Genomic DNA, 12,025 nt, shown 5'->3' on the forward strand with positions numbered 1-12,025 from the left:
CCGAAGTGTCTGGGGATGCGGAGAAGGTTGCCGGGGATGGATACGTGGTGGAGCTTTTAGTCAGTGGAACAGGCCAGACAGCTCGTCTTTATAACGAAGCGCAGAGGCTGGAATTGCCGATCATGCATGAGAAGCGACCTGATTACCAACAAAATCGGTCTGGTTGGGGGCTGGCGAGCGCGAGTGTTGCCTGATTTGGGGAAGATGCGAGCCGGGAACGGTTCCGATCTCGCATCTGTTACGAGAAAAGAGGAAGCAGATCCGGTCGAGCTCTTCAAGAAGTTCAGTATGATATTTCGAGTGCTTCGCTTGTTCCCGATATCACAGCAGGCAATAATAAATGAGTAAGAAAGACTTCATACCAATTCCTATCCTCTTCAATAAAGATCAAGATAGTGTTACAGCGGAAGATGTCCGCGGAAATCTCCGATTGCCGAGGAAACGATCTGGATTCCGCCGAGACCTGGACCATCCCAGTCGATGACGATGCATTCCGCGATGTAGTGCGGGGGAGCTTGAAGACCGCAGTGCTCGGGGGACATTTGACAGCACAGAAAACACCGAGAGATCGGAAAGGCCTTCCGTTTGTATGGTGGGGCGCAAAGGTTGACCTTTTCGGGTCCGTTGATTGGCCACCGCAGTCTGTATAGAATTTTTAGTGCTGTTTTACATTTGGCATATCTTTTCTGTCTCCTCACCACGATTTGGAGCTGCAGGATACCTATAAAATCCCCGCACCCCCTCCGGGCCTCCCTGTGTCTTCAAGTTTCCTCGACTCCAATTAGCGCAAACCTTTCCTTCATACATACAGCCATCATGGGTCAAGACGACGAGCAGAGTAAGTTCTCTTGGTGGCAACCTTGATCAGACTGTTTCTGACCCCTCTCAGAGACCTACCGCTACAATGAGACTCCGGTCTACACCACATCCAATGGCTGTCCTGTAAGTCAATAATTCGCCAAATCAAATTATGGAGACATAGTAACATGCATAGGTAATGGACCCCCAAGCATCCCAGCGTATTGGCCGGAATGGTCCTCTCCTCCTCCAGGACTTCAACCTGATCGACCTCCTCTCCCACTTTGACCGTGAGCGCATCCCCGAGCGCGTGGTCCACGCCAAAGGTGCAGGCGCCTACGGCGAGTTCGAAGTCACCGATGACATCAGCGACATCACAGTCGTCGACATGCTTAGGGGCGTCGGCAAGAAGACCAAGACCTTTGTGCGCTTCTCCACCGTCGGCGGCGAGAAGGGCTCGCCCGACAGCGCTCGCGACCCTCGCGGCTTCGCCTGCAAGTTCTACACCGAGGAAGGTAACTGGGACTGGGTCTTCAACAACACCCCGGTCTTCTTCCTCCGCGACCCCAGCAAGTTCCCCATGTTCATCCACACCCAGAAGCGCAACCCGCAGACCAACCTCAAAGACGCAACCATGTTCTGGGACTACCTCTCCACCCACCAGGAAGCCGTCCACCAGGTCATGCACCTCTTCTCTGACCGCGGCACGCCCTACTCCTACCGCCACATGAACGGCTACTCAGGCCACACCTACAAGTGGATCAAGCCCGACGGAACCTTCAACTACGTCCAGCTGCACCTGAAGACAGACCAAGGCAACAAGACCTTCACAGACGCCGAAGCCGCCCGCCTCAGCGCCGAGAATCCCGACTGGCACACCCAGGACCTCTTCGACGCCATCGCCCGCGGCGAAAACCCCTCATGGACCTGCTACGTCCAAACCCTCTCCCCCGAACAAGCCGAGAAATTCCGCTGGAACATCTTCGACCTGACCAAAGTCTGGCCGCAATCCGAAGTCCCCCTTCGCCGCTTCGGCCGCTTCACACTCAACAAAAACCCCCAAAACTACTTCGCCGAAGTCGAGCAGGCCGCCTTCTCCCCCTCCCACCTCGTTCCCGGCGTCGAACCCTCCGCCGACCCCGTCCTGCAATCCCGCCTCTTCTCATACCCCGATACACACCGGCACCGCCTCGGCACACCAAACTACCAATCCATCCCCGTGAACTGCCCGCTGCGCGCATTCACGCCGTTCCACCGCGACGGCGCAATGAGCGTGCACGGGAACCACGGCGCAAACCCGAATTACCCGTCCACGTTCCGCCCGCTGCAGTATAAGCCCGTCAAGGCGTCGCAGGAACACGAGAAGTGGGCGGGCTCGGTTGTTACCGAGCAGTTGCCTGTTACCGATGAGGACTTTGTGCAGGCGAATGGGCTCTGGAATGTTCTTGGGCGACAGCCTGGGCAGCAGGAGAACTTTGTGGGGAATGTTGCGGGGCATCTGTGTAATGCGCATCCGAAGGTGCGGCAGGCGACGTATGGTATGTTCCGGAGGGTGAATAAGGATTTGGGGGCGAGGATTGAGAAGGCTACTGAGGCGAAGGCTGGGGATGCGAAGGCGAAGTTGTAATTTGCTTGTGCTTGGCTGTGCGGATTACTTTGTATATATCAGATCAGATTTGAGGTTGGGTTACATATACAATGACAAAGTCAAGTTGCTGTGGTTTACTATAGTGCTCATCTAATGCTATGTATGCTAGATAGATAGGGCGGGAATTTCTTTGGGTTGAAACCGCCCGCGGCGTCCCAACTGGGGTTCCTGGTACTGTAGTGTAACGATGTGGGTGTATACAATGCAGCCCTAACTCCGGGGAACGCCAGTCGAATCAAAGATTACCTAAAAGATAGGCCCAGTGTAGTAAAGGGATCGCGGTCGTAGATAGTCGTAACAGAATGAAGCTCAGGAGAACATGACTTCAAAAGGGTAGGGCTGGTGCCGGCGTGATGACATGGCTGACAGCAGTCTCGGTGTCATGACAACCCCAGAAAAACCCTGGGGTTTCACAAGTCGAAGTTTGAGGTGCGGAGGTTGGTGGCGGGGTGGGAGTTGTGGGGTCACGGCAGCCAAACCATCCTGGATCCTTGCAGGTTGTAGTAGTAGTTGTGGGCGCTTCAGTTGTGGTTGTGACTGAGCTTGTCGGATCCTTGCAGCCGAACCAACCTGGCGTTTTGCATGTAGACGTCGTTGTCGTCGTCGTTGTAGGAGGATCAGTAGTCGTGCTGTCGTCGAGGCAACCCCACCAGCCAGGTGTTCTACAAGTGGTCGTTCTGGTTGAGGTGATCGTCGAAGTAGATGTCGGAGGCGAGCTCGTTGTAGTTATTTCGGAGCCGTTGCTCTTGAAGAACTTCCACAACTCACAATCATAGCATTCCTCTTCAGGCGCGCACTGGGGCACATCGTCGTATACTTCCAGAACATCTGAAATGACGGCTTTGATACGATGCGTACCAATTGCAACGCGCCATCCCTTGTCTCCGACTGTGTCGTAGACGCACATCGAGCCGGTGTGACAGGCGGACTCCATGGCATAACCGCCCCATGTGCAAACCGAACTCACACCATTACATGTCCCCATATAAACGGGATCTGCGGTATGCCCAAAATGATATGCTCCTGTGTACTTTCTCGCTTGGGGCAAATTTGGGTCATTGCCTGGAGGACTCGGTAGACCTAGTCGAGCGGCAGGGAGTGCTTCAGGAACAGCTTCAAAAGTGACGACAGGCAGTCCAAACGTCAACCCAAGCAGACTAGCCATAGCACCTCCCAGAGAGTGACCTGTCAGCCAGACTTTTGCGTCTGGATATAGCTCGGTTACATTGGAATACAGGTCCAGTGAGGCACGGTAGTATCGGTTCTCGTCGTTCATTGCTTCCACGATGCAAGTCAGGTTGGCATTAAAGGCAGACTTCTGGCAATCGCAGACTTCTCGCCATAGATAGGACCCGCCTTGCCCACAGCAGCAACTGAAATATAGATTATCATTCACCTTGTCGTTGGTAGTAGTCCCAACTCCATCGAAGAGCGCGGGAGATGTTCCCTTGAGTGATATGACGATCGTGCTGTTCGTGTCATCCGCGTATATATGGCCGCGTAGTCCATCGTTTTGCCAGCCAAAGCTTGTGGAGTAGTTGAGTTTACCATTGATGTCCTGCCAATCTTCAGTCCCTGGTACCTCGATGTAGTCATTTGCTGTCATTTTGGCAAAGGTCAAAACCGTCTGCCTGTCCGTGATGTTAGGACCTGCCACGGTGTCCATAGACCATGCTGATGATGCAAGCGTGACCGCTGATTCAGTGTTCCTTGCCGCTGCTAAGTGTTCCTCGATCGCGGATAGGCGTCGATCTTTCAAACGCTCAATGGTGAGAGGTTCGGAGGTTGCGACGAGTGGTACGTTGAGATTGACGGGTTCTGAATCTTCTGTTCCATCCTCTGAAACGGTTCGGAGTTGGGTGTGTGGTTTGATGTCCAGCCTTCTGTGGAGTTCGGGGTACTCATAAGCCCCTCGCTGAACGATGTGGCGGAGGGACTACAGATAAGCATATAAGTTAGTACTCCTGCACGATATCCAAACTCCGACATGAACTTACAAGTACATGCGTCCCAGAGAGAGAGGGGGTATTGCCTATTGGAACTTGTGGAGGGAGGAATGGCGATGAGTCCTGCGACCCGAAGTATACAGGGTGATAAGCGGATGCGTAAGATGGCACGGCAAGAGACATCAGCAGGGTGACAAAGCCCATGTTCGTCAAGTCGCGTTTCCTCACCCGCCTCTGAAGTCGTTTCATGATCGGAGGCGATGATAACAATACAAACACAGGGAAAGGAGAAAGAGGCGCAGATGGCCGATAGAGGCTCGAGTCCGGTCATCCGGCCCGGACTTATCGGTGACGCACTGCGGAGAGCGGAGAAAGTCGATCACGTGCGTTCTGGACCGCGTCACGGGAACCTTTAAGGAAAGAGTGACCTGATACAAATCACCTATCTGGCATCAGCTTCCTTGGTCATGCGAGGTCTGATTCAGCAACTCGAAATGTCGAGGACCAACTAATACTCGCTTTTGTTATTATTCTTTACTTAATAGTCCACCCGGACACTTTGAAGCTCGAATCTCCGGTTGTCAATAGAGCCCCAAGCTCGCTGCGGGGACAGCTTTTGAGCTACGTGAGATAACTATTTATCAATAATATCTCCACCTTGCCCTGCAACCATGTCCTCCGGTACCTCCGATGCTGGCTCCGCAAAGCCTCGACTTCACACAACCCGCTCGTTTCCTCGAATGGACAGTCCCGGTACCAGCCCGTTTATCCGCTCAAGGGCGAAGACAGTGCAGTCTGTCGCCATCCCGGAGTCAGTCGATGCAGACGCACTGCCTTTGAGTCTGTCGGGGAAAGACGAGCAGGATGGCAGCCCGGACGTGTTTGAAAAGCAAGGCGGCTCCGGGCCGTCTGCGGATGACGAGCCACACGGTGAGGAAGCTTCAGTACTCTCGCGGAACGTAACAAACCAGCCGGACGGGCTACCAATCGAGTTGATCAGCCTTACTGATCGGTATGGGTTTTCCTTGAGCTTTTGTTTCAATAGCTAACTCACCTGCAGATTCGTCGACTCCCTGAGCGCCCGGGTACACTCCTCTCCTCCTACAATAGACAGAATATCAAACCTTTTCCAGGATTTCTACCTCCGAGCCGAATCACATATAGCCACTCATATATCTGCACTTGCCTCCCGCATAAACCGCGACCCGTCGCCGTTACCACCTAATAGCAAAGACACAGACGCCTCCAGCCGCCAAATGTTAACGGCCTCGGAGGTGACTGAGAAGCGAATAGCTCGAAAACTTCTGGCATCCAAACAAGTTGATCTCGAAGAGGCTGTAGAACGGAGAGCTTGTGAGAGCGTCTATGACAAGATCTGGAGACACAAGAGCACACTGGATGAGATCAGGGATGAGAAGTTACGGTCAAAGACGGCAGCGCTGCTTTTGGTCGGGATCAACCTCAAAGACCTAGGGGTTGATATCGACATTGCTGCGGTAGACGAGCAGAACCAGACGGCAGCCAATGACTGTTTCTCGACCGCTCGAGATTGCCTGGCGAAAATGAACGAAGAAAGAAGCCCATTGGGAAAACTCCGTCATCTTGCCGCTTCTCACAAGGCAATCGTTGATGCGTTGACGAAGTTATTGCCCTCATCTTCTTCTGCTGACGAGATTCTACCCGCTCTCATCTATACACTTGTCATTTGTCCGCCAGAGGGCATCAACATCATAAGCAACCTACTCTTTATCCAGCGATTTAGATCGAGCAATAAGGTTGATGGTGAAACTGCGTACTGCTTGACCAACCTTGAGGCCGCCATCAGCTTCCTTGAGAACGTGGATCTCTCTGAGCTCCGTGCTGACGCAGCACAAGAATTGCAGGTCAAAACCGATGAAGGTGATCCGGCATTGCTCGCTGAAGATTTGCGTCCTGTCCAACCTGCTCCAGAAATGCCCATTGCTTCTGTTTCTGACGTGACTGCGTCTGCTGAACCTCCGAAAACGATCGACGCCCGGCCATCCGACACACTACGGGGTCCGGCACCGGCCCAGCAAGGCCGGTTGAATACCCTTCTGCAGCCCCCTGCAAAGGTCCTTGGAGCTGCTAATGACGCTGTGCGTAGCACTGCTGACCAAGGGATGAAGAACATTAGCGCAACGCTAGACAGCAGCTTTAATTTCTTGTTTGGTCGTCTGAAAGAGCTGCAATCTAACCAGCTCTCGGGCAAAGATGGAGCAGCTGGTCCCGTCCTACCAAAGACACTGGCAGAGGCTCGGCGTTTAGTAACATCCCCAGCAACCAGTGGCGGCGTCCAGTTGAATAAAGAAGAGGGCGCCTCGAAAGAGCCTTCAACCACAGAGCAATCTCGATTGAGACGCATCGGATCCAAGGCAGAAGACACTTTTAACGGGCTCGTCACTGGACAGCGGACCCCTCGGGATCGAAGTACGGACAGCGTACGGACACAGGGAAGCTCCAGGGCATCAATAGCTACTTCAAATTTATCAAAGGATGAGAACCGACCTCCTAATTCCAATTCTGCACTATCAACACCTACGCTGGAGTCAGTGAGAAGCTTTGGGAATACCCTCAACCCCCTCAATCACATTCCGGGGATGATCAGGGGCTTTAGTCGTGCCGCTCCTGAACCTCCCTCAGCGCCGTCCCTACCTAGTCGCACCAAATCATCGCCATTCACGGGTGACACCAAGGTTGACCCACCAATCCAACGTTTCCTCCAGGCTCAGAATGCGAATGACCTAACAATCGGAGATGTGAGCGTCTTGCTCGAGGATTACAAACGCATCTCTGCAGCACTCCTGAAGCAAAACTCAACATCAAAATAGCCGCTCACTCCGGATTTATGGAGGCGATGTGCTTCAGTTCAAATCGTCTCTGAAGCCATCTGTATATTTCAGTTCTCGACCACTGCTGGTTTCGGTGTTTCGGATTGCTTGTCCATCTGGATATTGAAGTGATTTTGGCATAAATTGGAGTTAGGAAGCGCGCTATCATAGCAAATTGTTTTCTTCAACGGGGTATATCGATGCTCTTGATAGATACATACATAGCTCAATGACACATGAAACAGATTAATCAATGTCAACGTAGGATCACAGCATGCAGTGCGATTCGGCCTGGCTTCCCGCTCGCTCTATCTCATACAATACCCATAAACTGATACAGTCGTAACAAACCATGCATCGCAAACAGGTCCTCCGTCGAAAACCACCACAGCAAATCATCAAGGCGACCTCCCCCTCAAAACCTCCGCACCACCCGCTCTCATCTCCTCAAACTTCCCCGAAATCTCCCTACTCTGCTCCTCAACAACCTCATGCCTCCTCTTAATCTCAGCCTCAAACACCGCTGCCGTCCTGCGTCTTGCATGCCGTAGGTCCTTCATCTTCACCATCATGTTACTAAACTCCTCGATTAACGCGTCGCCACATCCCTCCCATTCATCCATGGATAGGCTCGTGAAGTACGAGGCGCGCTCGGACTCGGATAGGCGCAGGAGGAAGTTGATTTTGTCTTCGTCCGCTGAGGGTTCTGGTGCGGTCTGAGGATCCTGTGCTGGTTTAGCGGGCTTCGTCGTCTTGCTAGGCGTGGGCGCGTGGTCGAAGGGTTCGGCTTGCAATTCTGTGAAGGACTTTGTGGCGAGGATTTCAGGCGGGTAGTCTGGTTCAGGGTCGAGGTGGCGTTTCTTGTTCTTCCTGATCTGCTTTGTACTTATAACTGTACTTGTTTGAGGCTGGAGTGAGTCGGGCTCTGTCTCGATCTCTGTCCCGACTCGGCGCATTGAGGCGCGGCGCGAGAAGGGGTCGTTCATGGAGGAGTCGTTCTCCAGGTCATCGAAGTTTGTCATGTCGAAGACGTTAAGCGATTGCAGGCTTTGCAGGTCGTCTAGGTGGCGGTTGCGGTTGCCCATTGATAGGCCGAGGCCTTCGTGGTCTGTATCTCTGAGGAAATCATCGGCTGTGGTTGTGTTGCTGGCTCCCTTCTCTCTTTCTCGTTCTTTTTCCCTTTCTCTCTCGCCGCCTCTTTCTTTCCGGGAGTGCGTCCTAGTAAGGCCCGGGCTACGCCGTGTAGGCGTTAGATCCAACTGATCGAGAAGAGACGGCTTCGGCGGACTAAACCTAGTCCTGGGAGTTGCGGTCATGCTCCGCTGCAGGGTGACTTTCCTAGCACTCGCAGGAAGCGGTTTAGGACCTGACGCGACTGGTAAGTGTGACTGGGTTTTAGACGGCTCCGCATCCACATGTTCTCTAGAGAGCGTAGTATCAGGTTGATACGTCGTCCTCCGACTAGCGGACCAGAAGTTCTGGAGCCTCCTGCTGAGTGGCTCCTCGCCTGTGCCTGCGCGATACGTAGACACGAAGCGCTGGTCATCTGTATCGTTTGACTGCTCGTCATCACCAGCCGTAGAAGTAAGCTGGCTTACGTTGTCTATATCATCCAGGTCGAAGCCCGCTGACTTTAACGCTCTATCACCTAGACCCTCGTACCATTTAGAGCCATTGGCATTGGCGCGACGGCCCGCGCGAAGACAGCGCTGTGGCGATGGTGACCCTGAGGGCGAAGCCGATGCATGTGGTGGCTGTTGCTGGAGAGCAGTCGCATTGGCATTTGCATTCGCGTTTGCAATTGCATGTATGGCAGGTGACAGGCGGTATTGCAACGGCACCTCATCAACGCCCATCACGCTCGTCGCCGCAATAGTTGACTCATCAATTCCCTCGACATCCGTGTCGAAGGCATCTCTATGCACAGAGATGGGTCTCTCGACAGGCAAGCCCTGGCCATGACCATGAAACGGCGAGCCATACCGCTCTATCGGCGCCCGCCCGTTAGCTGAGATGGGGACGGGTGCAATTAACGCCGTCTCGGGGACTTCAACACGGGCTGCATCTGCTAGAGCCTGTCTTGGTACGGACCTTGGGTCGTTTGTTCGAGGCTGTTGCTGGCGGATCTCCTTGGAGTGCACATAGTCCCCGACACCCATGTTTAGGCGAGTTTAGCGTGGATGTGGGGAGTGAGGATGACTGGCATGCCGTTAATAGAGGGCTGATAATTGTGTGAGACTGATTTAGATGGATTCAGCTTGTCCGAGTGCCAATTGCTTCTTGTGTGGATTATTTGAATGCGACAGTTCGTTTGGATGAGCGTTGTTCGAAATTCATGCAGACGCGTTGGGATCCTCAGGCACGGGCCGGACGGAGCTTACCTCATGCGATGGGCTGCACCACATAAGCACCTTACCACGATGACAGCATATACTACTTAGATGAGTTTTTATTAATTATTTACTCGTATCAATAAGAAAAAAGCTATTATCATGTACACACTGATCAATTTCCTTGTAGAAAGTGCAGGTAGATCTTACAGTATGCTACATAAATGATAGGTCAAAGACATAAATATACATCAGGAATCAGAACCATTTCGTCGTGTCGTCTCCAATATGCAAACCCTCAAGTCTTGAAGACACACCCTGCCTCCGCTGTTGAGCCTTATCCATAAAGTTCTGAGATGTAGCCAACTCTTGCTGCCTCTTCGACTGGGCCTCATGCCGCTCTTGTCTTGCTTGGATCTTGTCAGGTAGCGACGTAGACATGAAAGCATCGTCACCACCACCACCATCATCATCACCAATAGTACTCAAATCGCGAGAGTCATCATCATCATCATCATCATCGCTGATTCCAGAGGGTAAGCTGGAGACGAGAAGATCAGCGATCCAGTGAGACACCATGCCCCGTAATTCAAGCAACTCCGCACTGTCGGAGTATGGCGGTGATATGATGATCCCATCCATGCTTGCAGCAATTCTAGTAGCTTCCGTCAGTTCATTTGCCCGAATCTCAGCTCTGAGCCGCCGATGTTCCTTCTGACCGTTGTTCCCGGACTCGGCATCTTCGTCGTCCCATTCTTTAGAAGAAGACGGATCCCTCTCATCAAGAGCCCTCCGTGCAGCCGAGCTCTCCTCCTGTGTGACGTAGATCCATAGGCCATACATAGCCGGATAGAAGTGCAGTGCGCTTATAGCATTAGGTGCAGTCTTCTGATATGGATGGTTGATGATGAGCGTCTCGTAATACACCTTGGCGTCTTCGAACCCTTTTCTAGTAAAAAGAAGCTTTGGGGGTGAAGTAGATCCCATGCGCCCTCCCGCATCGACCCCCCCGGCATTTCGAAGTCTGTCGGACATTTGACGGTCTTTGCGCAGTAAAATTTCCGCACCGATACCCCATCGATCTTCATTACGCACGTCAATGAAACTGCCTCCGAACTGTTCTCGGAGTAGCAAGCCCCATGCTCTACCCGCTCGTATATAGTCACCGTCCAGGAGACATCGATGAAGCACAGAGGTAAGTACGGCAAGGTGGTGAATGCGAAGATTTCCCTGATGCGCTGGAGACTGAGGCACATATATAGGCGTCGAGAGAGCCGATAGCTCCTTATGAAGCGAGCGGCGGTTGTTCACTCTGCGATATTTTTCCTTGGCTGGGCCATGTGGAAAATTCCCACAAGGTAATTCTTCGTGAGAAGATAGCCCGGCAACGCGATACTGATCAGCTTCTTCTTGAGATAGGAACTCAGATGGGTTGGTGAATCCAGAGTCAGATACAGCATCGGTCGTTTCGCCACCGTTCCCGTCATCATGGCTATCACTCTCGTCTTCTCCTGTGTCATACTGGCTTTTGCGCTTCTTGGATTCATACCTGGCGACCCGCCGGCTGGGTAGTTGTTGCCATTGGGGAAGTGGTAAAGAGAAGGCCGATGCCGAGGGGACAAAAGCCATAAAGAGCTCTCTGGCCGGCAGAATCCCTTGCGTATTCCTGATTCCCTCAGGAGCTTAACACCTCCCTGGGTATCGATGACTATAAAATCATCTAGTAGTTGACATGTCCAATTCATGCAGCGTGACGTGTTGCGCTTGTTTCGGCTTACTCTCCGGTATCTGCGTCCGGAACACAAAATCCGGGAGAAAGCCAACTGATCGAGTGTATGTTGAAGGTTTGAATCGAATAAGACAGAGAAGAACGAGGCGGAGCAATATTGGTGCAGAGCTAAGACATTTCGCTTGCAAGGCATCAAGGCAACAAAGACCCGCAGTCTGCAACGAACCGTCATGTGACCGTATTAGCAGATAAAGTACCGTCATTGATCACATGATCATCAGGAACAGCGCCAAAGCCATGCTAGCGCTCCCGCAAACTTTGCTTTTTCCAATCTTACCTCAACGTAATTACTAATACAGTACTCAACGGCCGTTTGAAACTAAGCCCGATCTGGAGGATCGAAACCGCACGGAATCCGCTGTAATACCATCTCTCCCACTCCTTTCTACGGCTGTGGTCATCTTAAGCTATTTATAATCGAAAGCCACAAGTGCCGGGGACTGAACGCGGCATACAGGTATAGTACTTCATGGAAGCGTCGAGTACTAGTAGTGATACTTTGTGGTATTACAGGTAATCAGCCTTGTACAACTTGTCAGCAGCCGACTGGAAGGAAAGGAACGCTATCTCACTCCAACGACATTGTCTCATCCGTCATCTGCCATCTGCCATCTGCCCGTCTCCTCATTTCTTCTCTTACCTTCATCCCTCCGCAGTATCGTTTC

At 52.5% G+C, this 12,025-nt stretch overlaps 4 protein-coding genes across 4 annotated transcripts; 2 read left to right on the forward strand and 2 right to left on the reverse strand.

The window, feature by feature from the left end:
• Positions 1-733: 733 nt before the first annotated feature.
• On the forward strand, positions 734-2,470 carry fgaCat (catalase easC). Its single transcript, XM_073754455.1, has 3 exons — positions 734-838; positions 890-942; positions 995-2,470. Exons 1-3 carry the CDS (start codon positions 817-819, stop codon positions 2,423-2,425), a joined length of 1,506 nt encoding a protein of 501 aa, XP_073618159.1. The 5' UTR covers positions 734-816; the 3' UTR covers positions 2,426-2,470.
• Positions 2,458-4,690, reverse strand: atg15 (triglyceride lipase ATG15). Its single transcript, XM_073757092.1, has 2 exons — positions 4,444-4,690; positions 2,458-4,382 (listed from the first exon to the last, which is right to left on the reverse strand). The coding sequence occupies exons 1-2, from the start codon at positions 4,639-4,641 to the stop codon at positions 2,772-2,774; spliced, it is 1,809 nt and encodes a 602-aa protein (XP_073618160.1). The 5' UTR covers positions 4,642-4,690; the 3' UTR covers positions 2,458-2,771.
• A 161-nt stretch (positions 4,691-4,851) lies between these two features.
• BDV17DRAFT_14971 (VPS9 domain-containing protein) lies at positions 4,852-7,502 on the forward strand. Its single transcript, XM_073754458.1, has 2 exons — positions 4,852-5,404; positions 5,453-7,502. Exons 1-2 carry the CDS (start codon positions 5,064-5,066, stop codon positions 7,239-7,241), a joined length of 2,130 nt encoding a protein of 709 aa, XP_073618161.1. The 5' UTR covers positions 4,852-5,063; the 3' UTR covers positions 7,242-7,502.
• A 137-nt stretch (positions 7,503-7,639) lies between these two features.
• On the reverse strand, positions 7,640-11,200 carry BDV17DRAFT_280233 (extracellular mutant protein 11-domain-containing protein; the record flags this gene model as incomplete). The annotated part of the gene is made up of 2 exons (XM_073759845.1): positions 7,640-9,370; positions 9,887-11,200. The coding sequence occupies 2 exons, from the start codon at positions 11,198-11,200 to the stop codon at positions 7,640-7,642; spliced, it is 3,045 nt and encodes a 1,014-aa protein (XP_073618162.1).
• Positions 11,201-12,025: the final 825 nt, after the last annotated feature.

The sequence above is a fragment of the Aspergillus undulatus genome, assembly GCF_047715775.1.
Source record: "Aspergillus undulatus strain CBS 261.88 unplaced genomic scaffold BDV17scaffold_10, whole genome shotgun sequence".
NCBI lineage: Eukaryota > Fungi > Ascomycota > Eurotiomycetes > Eurotiales > Aspergillaceae > Aspergillus > Aspergillus undulatus.